The 17235-nt window shown below is 31.6% G+C and overlaps 1 protein-coding gene across 1 annotated transcript in view; it reads right to left on the bottom strand.

The window, feature by feature from the left end:
• Window positions 1-369: 369 nt before the first annotated feature.
• LOC140432166 (pancreatic lipase-related protein 2-like) overlaps window positions 370-17235 on the bottom strand; it is a 122827-nt gene continuing 105961 nt past the window's right edge. Inside the window, exons 6-8 of the mRNA XM_072519999.1 lie at window positions 9951-10119; window positions 5533-5646; window positions 370-459 (exon numbers count right to left, since the gene is read on the bottom strand). Coding sequence (XP_072376100.1) covers window positions 447-459; window positions 5533-5646; window positions 9951-10119 — 296 coding nt within the window. The 3' untranslated portion in view covers window positions 370-446. The remainder of the gene's footprint in view (window positions 460-5532; window positions 5647-9950; window positions 10120-17235) is intronic.

Raw genomic sequence — 17235 nt, 5'->3', positions numbered from 1 at the left:
TATCTCTAGCACATTAAATTTTATGTAACTACCTTACTCATTTTCCCCAAATGTCGAGATAATATTTAATACACGCGCAATTACCAAAGGCGCAAATTACGCACTTTTCTGTGGTGATTTTTGTAGTAATTTCAGTTCTTTATCTGGCAAATTGATGCCTCTATGTTTCCATAAAAAATGGTCTTATTTATTATGACGTACTTAATAAATTTCACCAGCATTTCACTATAAAATTATAAACAGTCATTTAATATTTAATGCCAATTTTATTTATACTTCCACTTTAAGTATTCATAAAATCTAAATAGTTACATGCCAATATCTGTAAATGGTTTGTGCACAATTATCTACTGTTTATTTATTAATATTTCACTTTATGTTACAATAAAAATATTCTCACAGTTAACTTTCATACTTATAATTACACTTAACACCTTTCATTTTGACTAGACGTTAACACTAAAATATACAAGTCAAATCAATATTTCTTATTTAAACGGAAATAAAAATAGGAAAAAGACAATTTTGAAATAATGAAAGTTTATTTTGCGTTGAATGTATAATTTAATACTATGAATTTTACATTTATGGAAATAATATCACGCAAATAAGGAAAATAAATATTTTTACATTTTAAAATAGTTTTTTTTACAAATACTGACAGAATCAAAGACTAAAGTTCATCTTTAAGTACTAGGTGAAAACAATGTCGAAACTAAAAATATTCTAATCAACCGCGGGCTGTTCAAACGAGACTTATTGGCTCCACTGTGGTTCTGTCCCTATACCACCTACTCAACTATACTGATACCGATTTCAGCAAATACCGATACTGTAGTGGCGAAACCTAATCATTTGTTGTATATGGATACCTAGATCAAATCCTAAAAACTGTAGAAACCTTATAGAAGAACTTAATTTAGCCGGGGAGGTAAAATATGCAAAATGGCCAAAATATCGAGGTCATGGACGAAAAATATATAAATGTCTTAGAGTAAACAAGCGCTAAAAATTGAGCACAACCAAATAATAGTCACATTAACTTCTGAGTTCATACGATTTTTATATAAAACAGTTCATTCATATACCCGTACAGTAAAAATTTGTTTACGGCATCATGGAAAAAATCATGTCCAGGTTGAGAGAATTGAGCGTTAGTGAGTACCTGGTCAACGTAATTGACAGATACTTTACTGACAGGTCCATAACAGAAAAAGATACCAGCATCAGTTTGTCACAGGGTGTTCCGCAGGATTCAGTACTAGGTCCCATCCTGTGGAATGTCCTGTACGACGGGGAGTTGAGACTACAGATGCCAAGGGGATGCACTCTTGTAGCTTATGCTGATGATCTCGCACTGGTTGCAAAGGCGAGTCAGAAAAAGGACATGGCTAATCCAGATAACACAGCCCTGCGTCGTATTAGTAGGTGGATCAGAGGGAACGATCTACAGCTAGCGCTTTAGAAAACTGAGGTGTTAGTTCTCACAGGGACCCGGTAAAAATCCTCTCTTCGCTTTATAGTGGAAGGTGTGGAGATTGCACCGGTAAAATCAATTAAGTATCTGGGAGTCTAGTTGTCGGAAGGTCTAAAGTTCGGAGTACACATCCAAAAGACAGTAGAGAAGGCGAAACGAAATCTGGAGGCGTTGATACGATTGATGCCAAACATTGGAGGTCCAGGAAACACCAAAAGAAAGGTACTAAATGGAGTTTTCCAGTCGGTGGTAACCTACGCTGCCCCTGTATGGTGCAGTGTACTAAACACTGCGAAATACGCTAAGCTGATGGAGAGTTCGCAAAGGCGAATGCTCGTCAGGGTATCTAGCGCATATAGGACAGTTTCAAATGAGGACAGTCTATATGTCATTGGAGCGGTGATACCGATCGTTTTGTTGCGTAAAGAGCGAGAGAGGATGTATGAGAGGAGGATGGATGTAAATATAGATGAGAATGAGAGAGAAAGAACGATAGTAGAGTGGCAGAGAGAATGGGCGAATGATAGTGGAAAGGCAAGGTGGACGAAGGAGCTTATTCCCGATCTGAGACCGTGGTGGGAATGTAAGTTCAGGAATCTAGACTACTTCCTGACGCAGTTTCTGACCGGACATGGTAGTTTTGGCACCTTCACAAATAGAATAGGCAAATCTACCTCGGCAGACTGTACTGTTTGTGGGGTACCGGACGCTCCATATTTTTAACTGCCTGAGATGGGCAAATGAGATGGAAGATTTCGAGAGACGAATGGGTTTAGGGCTGGATGAAAGACAAATTGTAAACATAATGTTGACAGGAACGAAAGAATGGAGAGAAGTACACTGTCTGATTTCTGTGGTGATGAAAAAAAAATGAGCAGGAGGACAGAGGAGGAAATTGAGCCACGGATCTGAAATTTATAGTTAATATTATTTATTAGTTTATGCCCTAACGTCTAAACATTTTCTGATTTACGGCAATGGGTATGGTTATTTATAAATTTTAAGTTTCTTTATTTTAGTTTTTTATTAAGTGGCAAGACCACCTCTCTGGAACGGTGGTTATATAAAGACTAGGAGAGCCAGCACCGATTCTTGCAGAAGGCTATTGTCCAGTTTTATTTGGGTACTAGTCTTATGTCCCATGATGTCTTGAAAACATCGGTTACATAGCATAGCATTGATGACATTAGTGATCTTTTTACGTGCAATCCCTCGCATTAATTTATATATTACTCCTTGTCTTCACAAGGTATTGTACGCGGTGGAGAAGTAAAGTATAAACATGGAAAATAGTCAGCTAAAAGTAAAAGCACTTTTAGCAAAGACACAGGGATATTCTCATATTACAATGAAAAAAACAAAGTTGATGCTGCATCTAAGAGGAAGAGGACTTATGGATATAGTTGAACACCTCCTTTTCAAAAGCTCGTTAAGATATCTTTTGTCTATCGCAGAAATATGGAGATCTCTACAAATAAGTAGAAAATAGAGAATAGTAGGCCTCTAAACGATAACTATAATTCTGACAACTACTGGTGCCATTCGAAAAAATCTCCTAGAGAATATTATATAGCATGCTTTTTATGAATACAAAAAACGGTACGGTCCGTGACGTCCAAATGTTTGTCGTCTTGTGACTTTTGACCCTCTTAAATACCCTTCAAGAAACTTACTCACAAGCTTCATGACCTCTCCTGCTTGAAATCGTATTAAAAAAACTTGAGGTAAGGAAATTTTGTGTGCATTTCCCAAACGCTTAAAAACTTAGTGAAAAAGAATTATGATGGTTAATAAGTGTTGTGTTCTTATTTTCCAGACGTTCTTCGGATACTAATATCTAACACTCTGTCATACCCAAACATGCAAGATCAAGATGACGTAAAACTTCCTTAACTCAACTGTAGAACGAAACATAGGAACAAAAACCCTAGAAGCCGATGACACTATCTCGAAAGATTGATTCTGAAAGGTAAGCATGACCAAGTGGAAGCAAAGAACAGCTCAACTTCGGGTATCAGGTGACAGTCAGGTTCCATCAGAGTTCTTCTGGTATGCAGGTGTTTGTCGGAAGCAATGATTCCGTAGCTTCTCATTAGACAAGAATGAACAAGGAACAAACTAGGCAGCTTCAGTCATCCGGAAATTATGAAATTGAATCCGGTTGCAGAACATATTTTCAAAGATGAAGAAGTACTACTGAAAAAGGCCCAGCGAGAACATGAGTGATGCGGCAAGAAAAATATTTAAGCACCTCGTGAAGTTAAACAAGGTTTTGACCCAAAACGGACTCAATATCAGGCGCTAATAAAAAATAAAAAATCCACAAACAAAGATATGTGGAAAGGTCTTTATCTACAATGTAAATTCATCATCCTCAATTTTCCCAACACGTAGGAAGCTGTCCCTTTTCTGTTTGCATTATTGGTTCTTGCTCAATTTTCTCTGTCCAATTATATATATATATATATATATATATATATATATATATAAATATATATATATATATATATATATATATATATATATATATATATATATATTGATTTATAGTATCAGCAATCGGTCAGGAAATAAAACTCTATTTGTTCAGTCTCAATATTTCGTCACGATTTTGTGACTTCTTCAGGAGAAAACTGTAAATTTATTAGAATAATTAATGATTATATGTAAACAAAATGAATATTTTAATACTTACAACTATAAGAATGAAAATTTAAATTTTTTTGGCATATCTAAATAAATGACATATTTGTTTGATTTTATTTAGGAGTTGTTCTGAAGCTATTTTCTTGTGGCATTTTAAATTAATTTATATTTAAATGGGAATAAGCCACAATTAAAGGTTAAAATACGTTTATTGACGTTTCAATTTCCACTTCGGAAATCGTTCTCAAAATACAAACATTAGTGTTTGTATTTTGAGAAATATATATTTGGAAATTGAAACGTCAATAAACGTATTTTAACCTTTAATTGTGGCTTATTCCCATTTAAATATAAATTTATTTAGGAGTTATGGTAACCGCAATATTTTATAGAGTGAATTCCCGTTGTACAATTTTCAGCGAGTAGGTTAAAATAAACAATTACTATGACAGTATTATTCATTTTATAAAGTGGAAAGATGGAATTAATAGAATTGAGAAAGAATCAGGAACACGATAAATTGATCTATAAAATGTAATTGATGGTATGTAGTCAGTTACTGCAATACTGATATTTAGGAATGTATCGTTTGTACTGTCTGAATATGGTTAAATGGTACACTGCATATTATATCATCAACAAATTTATAAATAAATGCTAGTGAAAACGGCAATTTTGAGATTCCAAGGTCTAATAAATGGTCTAGGATAATTGTTGCTAAAATAGGACTAATAGGACTGCCCATTGGTGTTCCAAATATTTGTTTATAGAATTTATCACAAAAACAAAAATATGTGCTGTCAAATAAAATAAATTATAACTATTATAACGGTTACCATAACTCCTAAATAAAATCAAACAAATATGTCATTTATTTAGATATGCCAAAAAAAATTTAAATTTTCATTCTTATAGTTGTAAGTATTAAAATATTCATTTTGTTTACATATAATCATTAATTATTCTAATAAATTTACAGTTTTCTCCTGAAGAAGTCACAAAATCGTGACGAAATATTGAGACTGAACAAATAGAGTTTTATTTCCTGAACGATTGCTGATACTATAAATCAATATTTAAAACAGTACGGTCGAAAAAATAATTTGAAATATATATATATATATATATATATATATATATATATATATATATATATATATATATATATATATATATATATATACATATACATTATATACTACTACATTTTGGCGCATTTATTTTGAGATCGTCTTAGTTCATACGTTACTATGAATATTTTTTATTTTTAATGTATAATAAAAGGATATAACGATCTTTTCCAAAGATCTTAGCAAGAAATATTTACATTTAAAGAAAACTTGATTTGACTTGTATTAGGTAACCATTTTCTCAACTGGTTTACTTTTTATCACATGTATTGTTGTCACCTTGTTTTTGGAAGATTTTTTATGTACTGCAATGCTTTTGCTTTAAGATGTTCTGGAGGTCCTATAGAATATGGTGGTTTCGGGTTTGTTTTGACGTAGTAGCTTCCTCTTGCGCTGAAATAAATAGAATAATTTTATTATGTTAAGTTTACATTTTGTAGAGAACAATCGAGAAAATCCATGATAAATATATAAGATCGTGAAAATTACATTTTTTCGGTTGGAACGTATACAGATTACTGTTGAATTAATTTCCATAGAATAACATTTTATTAAAGGGGAACAAATTTAAAACAAAAGTTATACAAATTAACCTTTAATTAAAAATGAACTTTTGTGTTGGTTTTAATAATAAAATTAGATTAACGCCCGAGTACTCGCATAGAGATGTATCAGAAGCATTATCAAACTGCGCTTACGTTGCTTCTGCGCATGGCTACATGTTAATACTTCAATTATTCCTCTAGCAGTTCGATATAAATAGTGAAAAAGGTTATTTTTTCTGGAGAACTAAATATCTTTTACAACGTTTTACAACATGTAAACTCAAATTCATTAACATATATAACAAGGATATTAACTAACAGCGGTTTTATGTAATTGTTATATATCAATATTATTTAGTATTACTTTAAACAAACTCGTCCTTATTTTGAAAACTCAATCTCTATGAATCATAGAAATTTTGTAAAAAGAATTGTTTAAATTAATAAATAAACTTTGTAAATCGTTGATTGTAAACAAAAATCGTAAAATGAAAAAAAAAAAAATAAATATTAAAATTACTTTATTTAATTTTAAAAATATTGTTTAAAATTTAAAACTAAAGTTTTACTGTAGTTGGACGTACAGTACCGCCTACTGTACCACTTTTTGTGAATTCTAGTAGAATACTTGCATTCACTGGTGACCATAGAACTGCGCGACGGCGGCGTTAAAATTCACGTAAAGATACTAGAAGTGGAATTATACTAACCAAACCACAGATTAACAGAACACATTTGTTAATCTGGTCTGTTAATCTAGGACCAAACTAGAACGTATAGACGAGGAAATTACGATCGTCGAAATGTGATGGACTGAGACCCATGTGATAAATAATAAATTGCATCGATGGAAATAACTTAAAAAGTAAATATTTTATTGAAAAAATATTAAAAAATTTTTGTAAGTGTTTACAAAAAGCTTTATTTTTGTTTGTGTAAAAAAGCTTCTAGTGTCAAAACAAAGCGAGTTACGCTCAAAATGAAGTTGGTCGCTTTTTTTTGGTAAAAACATCGTGAAAATCGCCCCCTAATTAGCACCCCAAATAAATTAATCGTTACCGCTTTAAAAGTTACTTTATTTATATATTGTTTATATGATCAGTAAGGTTGACCAGTTCAAAGTGCTTATTTTTGAAGAATATTGGTTTTAAAGTAAAAAAATCTTTTAAATTATAAAAAAAATGATTTTTTTCAAAATACTAACTTAAAAAGGATTAGTGACGAAAAATTTGGAAGAGTAAAAAAAATATAGGTTTTGCTATTCTGAACATTTTGTTTTTTTTTTCTTTCTGTAAGACAAAAATTGGTTAAGATATTATGACTGTTCAATGTGTGCCTACACTTATAATTAGTGACTCATTCAAACCCTTTCAACTACAACCCTTTTGAAAATAAGGGTTGAAAAAAATTAATTTAAATGATCTTACTGCTCTTTAAAAAACCTACAAACTGGTTTCTTAAGTACTTTATAGCTTAAGAACTAACCGAGTTATGAGTAAAAAACCAATCACATATTTTAGAAGATATCAGAACGCGTATACTGGAGCATTGTAAGATACATATAATATGCTATTAAGGTACAGGCATACTTCCCTCACTTCATTAAAATACAGCGACTTAGATGGGCCGGACCATCGAGCAAAAAGACAAAAGAGGGAATGTAAAGGTAGTGGGGGCAAAAATATTGTTAGACAGGAAATGCCATCTTGAGAGGCCACATTAAACAAGGAAAGAGATACTCTTTCCTTGTTTAAGAAATCAAATTTAGTTGGGTTATGTATGTTATTGCTGATGTTATTGTTTGTCCCAACTGTCACATGAAAGATTATTTGTATTTTCTATTGAAGTTTTTTAACAATAATTGTTTTTTAAAAATTAATTAAAACTTTATTATGTTCTAGAGTTAAAAAAAGTGTATTATGTATTAATATTATGTAATATTAATATTATGTAATATAACAAATAAATAGATAAATTAGAACCCCTACACCACTGTATGATTATTGTAAAGTGTCATGAAATTTAAATTTGGCGCATTCGCATTTCCGGATATGTCCGCCATCAGAGGCCACTTTTTTGGTCTCCTTTTCATAACGATTAGATTCCCTCTTTTGTCTTTTTGCTCGATGGGCTGGACACATAATACGAATGCCAGAAAATACGATTGCTAAAAAGCTAACCACAGGAACACCTGTAGGAAGAAGGAGCAAAGGCCGACCGCGAATTAGGTGGTTAGATGAAGTTGAAACCGACTTACGGATATTAAAAATCAGAAGATGGCACCAGAAACCAAACAGAATGGCGACGAATCTTAGAGCAGGCCAAGATCCACAGAGGATTGTCGAGCCAAAGATGATGATACTTCCCTCATCCTTACAAACTAATAAGTTATTTTTTAAATTGAAATAAAATAAATTCGTATTATTTTGATTAAGAAATTGTTGTATTTATAGTCACAATGAAAAAAAAAATACTACATTCATTCGAATTTCTTTGCAAGCAGTGGTTTTTATAAGGGTAGAAATTATGTGGTAAAAATTAATAAAGAAATATAAATTTAATCTCACTGTATGATTCAATAATTCTAAATTTCTTGAATTTGCAAATATACTGATTTTTTCTACTAACTGCATCAACTGCACAAGTCCAAAAGTAAAGTGGAGGGTAAGTAGAAACTAAATCCAAATTTTCATGTAACTCGGTGGTAACGCGGAGAATTACACGGTATCGCCGTGTTTCATGTTCATTTACTAACCTATATATGGGATTCTTAGAGGTGCACACCAAAAAGAGTTTATGTGTGCTTTCGGTTTTATTGAAAGGTAAAAATATTAAGGATAAGTTTTATTACATCATCACATCACCAATGGTCACATGTATTGAACAAAAACTCATAAGGCCACAATTGTGCGCATAGTAGATAAAATGTAAAAATATGTGTTATAAAATTACTCTGATGTAATACGCCGTTGTAACTTAATATAGGTCATGTTTATTAGCGCATTTATCGCATTAGCAATTTTTAGATCGTTTTTCAAACAAACATTATAATAATAGTGCTAGTTTATTATATGCGAAGATAACCGCACAATATTGTGATTTGTTACACTAATATGGCAGCATGTGTTTATACACTTTTTGTTTATTCTCCTATTAATATCTGTTTAATATACATCTTTTAACTAATAGTACTCGCTGCTAGTAAATTGTAAGCTAAATATACTATTTGCTTCTTCATTTTATCTGTTATTTATTTTGAGTGACCATTTTTATTAAGTAATAAATAATAGACTCCAATGTCTTGCCTCAATCTATTTACTCTTAGACTTTAATTAAAATTAATGTCATACCAGTTTAATTACCTGCGCTTTCACTGTTCTTTTTAACTTCGTTTATATAGAGACAGACAATATATAACAAGGAAGTTACTAGAGGAATACCAAAAGAAAGTACTAACAATAAATATGAATAATACAAAACATCTCAGTATAAGGGAAGACACAAAAGACCTAATTTTAGGCAAAAAAAACCAAAACGACAGAATAAGGGGATAAAAAAACTATCTTGGAGCAAAAATTAGTAAAGAAAGAATCGATAAGTAGGAAACTTAAGAAATAATAACTCAAGGAAGAAGAGTTCTAAGCAAATTAAATAATACAAGGTGGCACAAGGATATCAGCAAAAGAAGGAAAGTAAATATCTACAATACGATCGTCAAAAGTATCGCACTCTATAATGCAGAAACATGAAGATTGACAGAATATGACAACAACTATAGAAATTGATGTATGACCAAGATCATGTAAAATATCACGACGAGACACAGTTCATTTCATTTCTTTTCCGATATTTTTATTTCCCCGTATTGTTTCATTCAGTGGCATTCATTTAACAATGATATTTGACGTGGAAATTTAAAGGTTAATGATAGAGAAAAACTAAACCCTTTTTGTCTTCTTTCTTCTCATTTACTCTTTAGCTAGCTACAAAGTAATAAGGACAATTAAAATAATTTTGACAAATACTTTTTTAAACTTTAAGGATATATTCAACTCTGTGTCTTCTATTTCATAGTGCTTTGTGTTACATATCCCAGATATTTAAGATGTTTGGTAAATAAGTAACATATGATTACCATATTTTAAAACTTACTTGTGAGAAATATGCTCTCCCATTAATACATACTCCGAATCTTGTGGACTGCACCATCCGATCATGAAACTAATAAGAGAAGGACAAGGATATGCCCAAAAACCCTTCTTGGTGACGATAGATTCTATAAAATATGGCGTTACTTTCGTGTGATCACACGCTAGTGTATCTAAAAAAGATTAAAAATGTTTTAAGTCATGAAATTAAGCATTATTAAATATACAAATTTATTATTCCTTAAATTTGATAAGAATCAATCATTTGAAATAATTTTGTAAATAAACATTACCCCTCTATTGCATAACGTTGCTTTCAGGAAACACCAAAATTAAATTCAGTTAGAAAACTAATATTTTGACTTTTAGTGATTTTAAAGTGATGTGTAGTCAAAAACAAATTCTATCAAAGTGATAGCGCAACTCCCCATGTCAGTACATCAAACCAAGTTTTCCCGACAAAAGTTTTCAGATGTCGTCAGTCATTTGTTACGCGTGTGCGGTACAAGTCCTTGTAAGTTTAAGTCATTTTATACTATTTCTAAATACAAAGTACTCTTAATTTTTTTAATTTTAATACGTGAGCTAATTAATTCATATACAATTGGTAAGTATAAAATTAAAATTAGAATAACAAAGCAAGTTTTACACGGACGTTGCTTTAAGGCAACTTTATACCAATAAACCATGGCACTACCTCGAGTTAGTGTAAGTAGATTTTACTTAAATGGGAGTAGTAGAAGTGAAAACATTATTATAAGATTAGCGCCAGATTATTCTGACGACAGTGAGTTAGATGAAGATGACGCTATTGATGATCCTTCTTATATATAGTCTGATAATAAAGATGGTAGCGGTAGCACTCCTCTTCAATACCGGTAGAGGACAGGCTGCTACAGGGAGTGGCGTCCCTGCCGTACCTGCCGTACGTTAGCTACTGACTTTCTCCTATGTCCAAGCCTTTAGGAGAGGCAGGTCCCCAACCTATCTTCCTACCCATTTTCCAATCCTTACCACATCCCGATATATCCCGCTACCAACACGCACTGGCCAGCGTGGTAGTGAAATGGCTAATTTTCCCCGTAAATGACATGACACAAACTAGAAAAAGGCCCTTATCCCCGGCGGCCCAACGGTCCCTGGTGACGGTAGCCACCAGATTGGACCAAGCGCAGAAGGTGCAAAGAATCACCGGGATAGAGACGGCTACCATGGACAACGAACATTGCATATTGTCACTTATAACGTAAGAACGCTTACGTTATAAGAACGAATTACAGGAAGAACTTAACTGCATAAAATGGGATGTATTGGGACTTTTCGAAATACGAAGAAAAGGAGAAAACCAATTAGTTTTAAGAGAGTGTAAGCTCAAGAGTTGTGTGCCTCATATTAAAACTGAACGAGAGACGCTCTATTAAAATTATCCAAGTATATGCACCCATGACGAGCCATAGCGATGAAGAAATCGAAAACTTTTATAAAGATATAAATAGAGCTATAGAAAAAGATAAAACCTACCACCTAATCTTAATGGGCGATTTTAACGCTAAACTTGGATTTAAAGAAGATAACGCTATATATAAGAAGATATATATATATATATATATATATATATATATATATATATATATATATACATGTATATATATATACATGTATATATATATATGTGCATTTGTATCCTTTTTGCCTCCGTATATACAACAGACGTCCCTCGCTCCACCAAAACTAGATGTAGTGTGTGCACATATAATGCATCATTAACCTTATTTTGATGTATATTATAAAGGCAAAGAAAGAGGGGTAATTATTTATTAACCTAATTTTATACAATTATTTTATTTGTGTAGTTCTTGTTTGCCTCCATACAGTGAACGTACTCTATGGACTCATTTGCATATTTTATATGATGTTGCAAGTGCGGGTCCACCTCCGTAGATGTTGCCAAATTGATCGTGTTATTATAGTGATCGCGAAATATGATTCATACTTCTTATACTTAACTCTTTCGTATTTCTAGATTGAAATTTATTTGCCCTTTTTCATTTAGTCTTTTTATTATGTACTGTACAGTTATTAGGTTTCTGTTCTGTTTTTGTTGTATTTTACCTTCTCTGATATTTTTTAATAGTATTGGTATTGATAAAGATTATTAATGCGTAATCGCTTTCCTCCGGTGGTTTCCCGAGTTCTATGACTTTTTTTCGGCGATTAACAAGCTGGTCGAACTCTGTCTCATTTCTCAGTATAGTACGATTATACACATTATACAGTTTACCTATTTTAGAAATTCGTTTTGCTTTGTGTATAAATACATGTGGTTGTGGTATACATGATCTATTCTGACTTTTATAAATATGTCAGAACTGCCAGGATTCAAAAGGTAAGTTTAAATTATCTAATTTTAATTTAGACTATAATTTCAATTATTATTACATTATTGTCTTCAGTAAATCAAACAATGATGTTATGGCCAAGGTACCTCGAACAAGAGGGAGGATTTTATTGGAACTTGCTAACGAGTTACAGGAAAATAAAGAAGGTGAGTTATTTTTTTCCAAAAAATTAATAAACGCGGCCAATAATCCCAATCATTTTAACATTAACAGTGTAAACATTTTTCCAAAAATATAATTAGTTTTCTACTTCTTTTATGTTTAGTTAATTAGTATGCCTTTGTAGTACAATAGTATTTTAATCAACGGTACAATTTATATAGTGGCTCACAGTAAATATGATCATTCGTTTAAAATATGTTTATTGCGAAAAATATCTACATTTAAAATTAATAAATTCAATGTTGCAACACAACTTTTAACATAAATAATATGAAAATAAATTAAACAAAAGTCTTCCAACTAAAGAAATTTTAAAAAATTAGTGTGGGTATTTGTTAATTCTAACGCTCACAATAAAAATCGCCAATCTCCACTTCATTACCATAATTTAACAGTAGGTAAAATTTTTATAAACGTCTTGTTAGTACTTGGGAGATAATACCTCCTTTGAGCTCGGTTGGAATTGATTTCACTAATTTTTTACAATAATTAGGACTAATTTTACTCCATTTTTCTAGAAGAGAAGTTTTAAGATCTTCTTTATTGTGAATATCATGTTTACGGATCTGAACTCAATAAGGAAAACTAAATTACAGAAACAAATTACTAATTGCATTTAAGTCAGCTGATTATTTCGGTGTTTGAATTACCTTCTGTCAATTACATAATAGCCATTATTTAACAATTTGTGCGGAAGCTTTGAATCGTTATCATTGTAGAAGACAAAAGTATCTACAATACCTAACTTCTCAACGCTTTTATTTAAATTTGTTTTCAATCTAGTATGATAAAATTTGCTTTCGTCAAGAAAGAGCACATGTTTGAAGAAGGAAAATCTTTTGCAAGATGGTTCTTGGTAAATTCTGTTAATTTTTGCGTTATTTTGACTGTCGTAAGATTAGGTACTTACTAGCTATTCTATTATGAAAGTTATTCTTTCGTAATATCCGTTGTATGTTTTATCTTGTTACAGCACTTTTGTACTTCAATAGTACGCAGTTCTTGAACCATTTTTTATTTTTATAAAAATACATCGTTCTTCTCTTATACTTAACGTTTTCGTATTTCTAGCTTACAATTTATTTGCGGCGCTGGTTTCTTGTTTCCATTTTTTTATTATGTTGCACAGTTGTTCGGCTTCTATCCTCTTCTAAACATTCATATTTAATGATGACGTCTACACTATTTGCAGTTATAAAACGTTATATATATGACGATGTTTGTTAGTATGTATTAGAATTAACAAATATTTTATTTTTTAAATTTAGTGTAGTCGAGATGACTTTTTGTTCCTTTTCATATTATTTACGTTAAAAGCTGTGTTCCAACATCGAGTTTATTAATTTTTTAATGTTCTTATTGTACGTACTATATTTTTTACAATAAATATATACTGAACGAATGACGACATTTATTTATCTTAACGATATCTATATTATTGACGAAGTTACCCTCGCAAACACAATAATAATTATTAGTTTTGAATATTTCAAGACTGTAGTAAATGACTGAGTTAAAATACGTTAATATTTTTGGATGTAGATACGAATACCATTATTATAAGTCAACATCAAGAGCCCGAGCCGGAATATTCTGCTGATAGAAAAAATAATGTGCTGGTAAGATTGTTAAAATTCCTTATTTTGCAATAATGTTATACAGTATTGTACAAATATAAGGAATAAATTCGTTATTTCTTAAGCCGGCGAATTATGATAGTAGGAGTCGTATAATAGCTCATTTGCAAGGTAATTAAGTTCTCTATTCTGTGATATAAACATCAACATAATGATTTATACAGGATGTCCAATTTTTTTTTAATTAAATTAATTTGGACACCCTGTACAAATAATTATGATAATGTTTATACTACTCGATAAAGAATTGAATAACCATTGCAACTGAGTTAGCACATGACCCCTATTTTCATTTAAAAAATCATCGATTACGTCATCACGCCCAGGTGGGTGACGTCATTAGTATGGTATGTATATGTCAAAAAATCATAATTTAAAAAAAAACATCGACCTGTTTCAGGATTTTTCGTTACAGTCGCCGGCTTACGAAATAACGAATTTATTCCTTTCATTTGCACCATACTGTATAATCAAAAACAGTCTTGTTACACTTATTGTTGACGAGATAATTACGCTTAATTTGTAGGAGTGGGTGAAGTCAAATAAATTTAACGTCTACGAAAATTATGATCCCCAAAACAGTTATTCTGATTCCGATAACAGCACTGACGAATATAATCAATCTCACATATCCAGGTCTTATGTTTCCGATTCCGTTGATTTAGATTCTGATGTTAGCTCAAATATTTTGATAATTCAGGAACCAATAGTCGTTAATAGGAGAAATACTGCTGCACTAGATGAATATGTAAGTGAGCATTAAAAAAATAGTAAACATTTTATTCAAGTTGCGTTTAAGAAAGTTATCTGGGATTTACCTATCGTCCCTTTAATTTTAGATAGAAAAAATTTCGAATAAAAGGAACAAGAAAAGGACTGTTTGCAAATTTTGTAAGAATAATGTAACTAATTTTGAACGACATCTAGTTAGACATCATTCTGACAAAAAAGAGGTGAAAGATCTCTCAAATTATTCAACAAGGTCGAAGGAAGACAAAAATATACGAAGAAAAATTTTATCTCTATTGCGATATGAAACTCAATTTGAGGCATTTATACAGAGTGACAAAATAGATTCTAATCGATTACCCTGCGTTTATTGTAAACGTATAGTTGCTGTAAATTACCTACGTCGCCATTACAAAACGTGTGCTACCAAACCCATAAATGAAACTGGCCATAAAATTCAGCATCGTGCTCAATCTCAAACTCTAGTTGCTTGTGCTGATCTTTCTATAAATACAGCAGCTACTTTAAGGCTTAAAAATGAAGTATTTGCAAAAATGAAAGCAGACCAAATATCATTAGTTGCAAAAAGAGACCCATTAATTCGACATTTTGGGGAAAACTACTTAAAAAAACATAAGCGCGCTCAAATTTCGGTCGCTTGCTCTAATAAAATGAGGGAATGCTCTAGATTACTAATTGAAATGCGCCGACATACCGAGAAGAAAAATTTACCTTTTTTTGACATATTAAACCCTATGCTCTTTGATACCGTTGTAGCAAGTGCAAGACTAATCAGCGGTTACAACGAGGAAACTAAAATCTATAAAGCTCCAAGTTTGGCCATGCATTTGGGAACTACACTAAAGCAAATATGTGATTTGTGTAGTCATTTGTTAATGAAAGATCACCCCGATATTTTGTGTAACGATAAAGACGCAAAACTAAAAGAATTGAAGAGATTTAAGTTGTTAGTGAATAGTCAGTGGAGTTTTGAAATATCGTCATTAGCTGTGAAAGATCTTGCGGAAAAAAAGTGGAATAAACCAGTTTTATTACCTCTGACAAAAGATATAATAAAATTTAGAAATCACGTTGTAAACTGCGCAGAAACTAATTTTGAACTCTTACAGCAAGATTGGACAAATCAACAAGCTTTTAAGAAAGTAGTTGATTCTGCATTATCACTAACTATTCTGTTTAATAGAAGGAGGATAGGAGATGTTCAGTATGTAACTATAGATTCATATTTAAAAAATTTCGCATGTGTTGACCAAACAGAGTACTTAGAGCAACTAACTGAATCTGAGAAGCTTTTATCAAATACATACAAGAGAGTTGTAGCTGGCGGAAAAGGTAGTAGACCCATTATTATACTCTTTCCAAAAAATGTACAAGCATATATCGACTTAACACTGCAAATTAGAAACGAAACCAACATGCTATCTAAGGAAAATCAGTATCTGTTTTCTTATCCTAGCTCTAAATCTCAGTGGGTTAGAGCAGATGTCGTCATAAAAAAATTTGCGAATGCAAGTGGCGCAGAAAATCCTGTAGCACTGACGTCTAATCGCTTACGTAAACAAATAGCAACAGTAATACAACTAATTAATTTATCGAAAGAAGAATACGCTCATTTTGCACAATTTATGGGACACACCGAAAAGACGCACAGGGAATATTACGAGTAAGTTATCTTATTGATATATATCATTGAAAATGCTCAACAACTAATTAAAAAAAAAATTAATTTGTTAAATTTTTTGCTACTACTAATTAATACTTAAAAATTTTTTTATTTAAATAAATCATTTGTAAATAATAGCGGATTTTCAATAGAATTTTCATTCAAAGTAAGACATGAAGCAAAATACCGAGGTGCAAAAAAGTTAACAGCAGAATTTTACAATAGTGACAACGACAATAATTTGAGTGACAGTTCGTGTCGTATGTGTTTTGTCAGATAACATAGAAATAGCAGTAATAAAAGTAGTTTTAGACTACGTAGTACTCTGAATAGAGATTCTAACATCCGATATAAGGTAAACATTATTTTTAATAATTTTTTCCTCTAGTCTAAATTACGCCATTGAAAAACTTGTAATGATTTTTTTTCTTGTTACTTGCTTGCAGAATACCGCAGGACGCTTACCAAATGGCAAAGATGTCAAAAATACTTGTGTTATTTGATAAGGGTCAGGGCCTTCAATATAAGGGAAAGTCTTTAGAAGATATTGATATTGATCCTACCAAGGATTTGGTCGAACCATGTGATAATTTCGATGATGACAGTCTATCTGAGCCACCAAACGATCGACCAGATAATTATGTTTGTGAAGACAGTGAAGTATTGGACAGGGACAAT

This window comes from Diabrotica undecimpunctata, chromosome 1 (assembly GCF_040954645.1).
Source record: "Diabrotica undecimpunctata isolate CICGRU chromosome 1, icDiaUnde3, whole genome shotgun sequence".
NCBI lineage: Eukaryota > Metazoa > Arthropoda > Insecta > Coleoptera > Chrysomelidae > Diabrotica > Diabrotica undecimpunctata.
The sequence above is the reverse complement of the archived record's forward strand: the minus strand, read 5'-3'. Positions and strand labels throughout refer to the sequence as shown.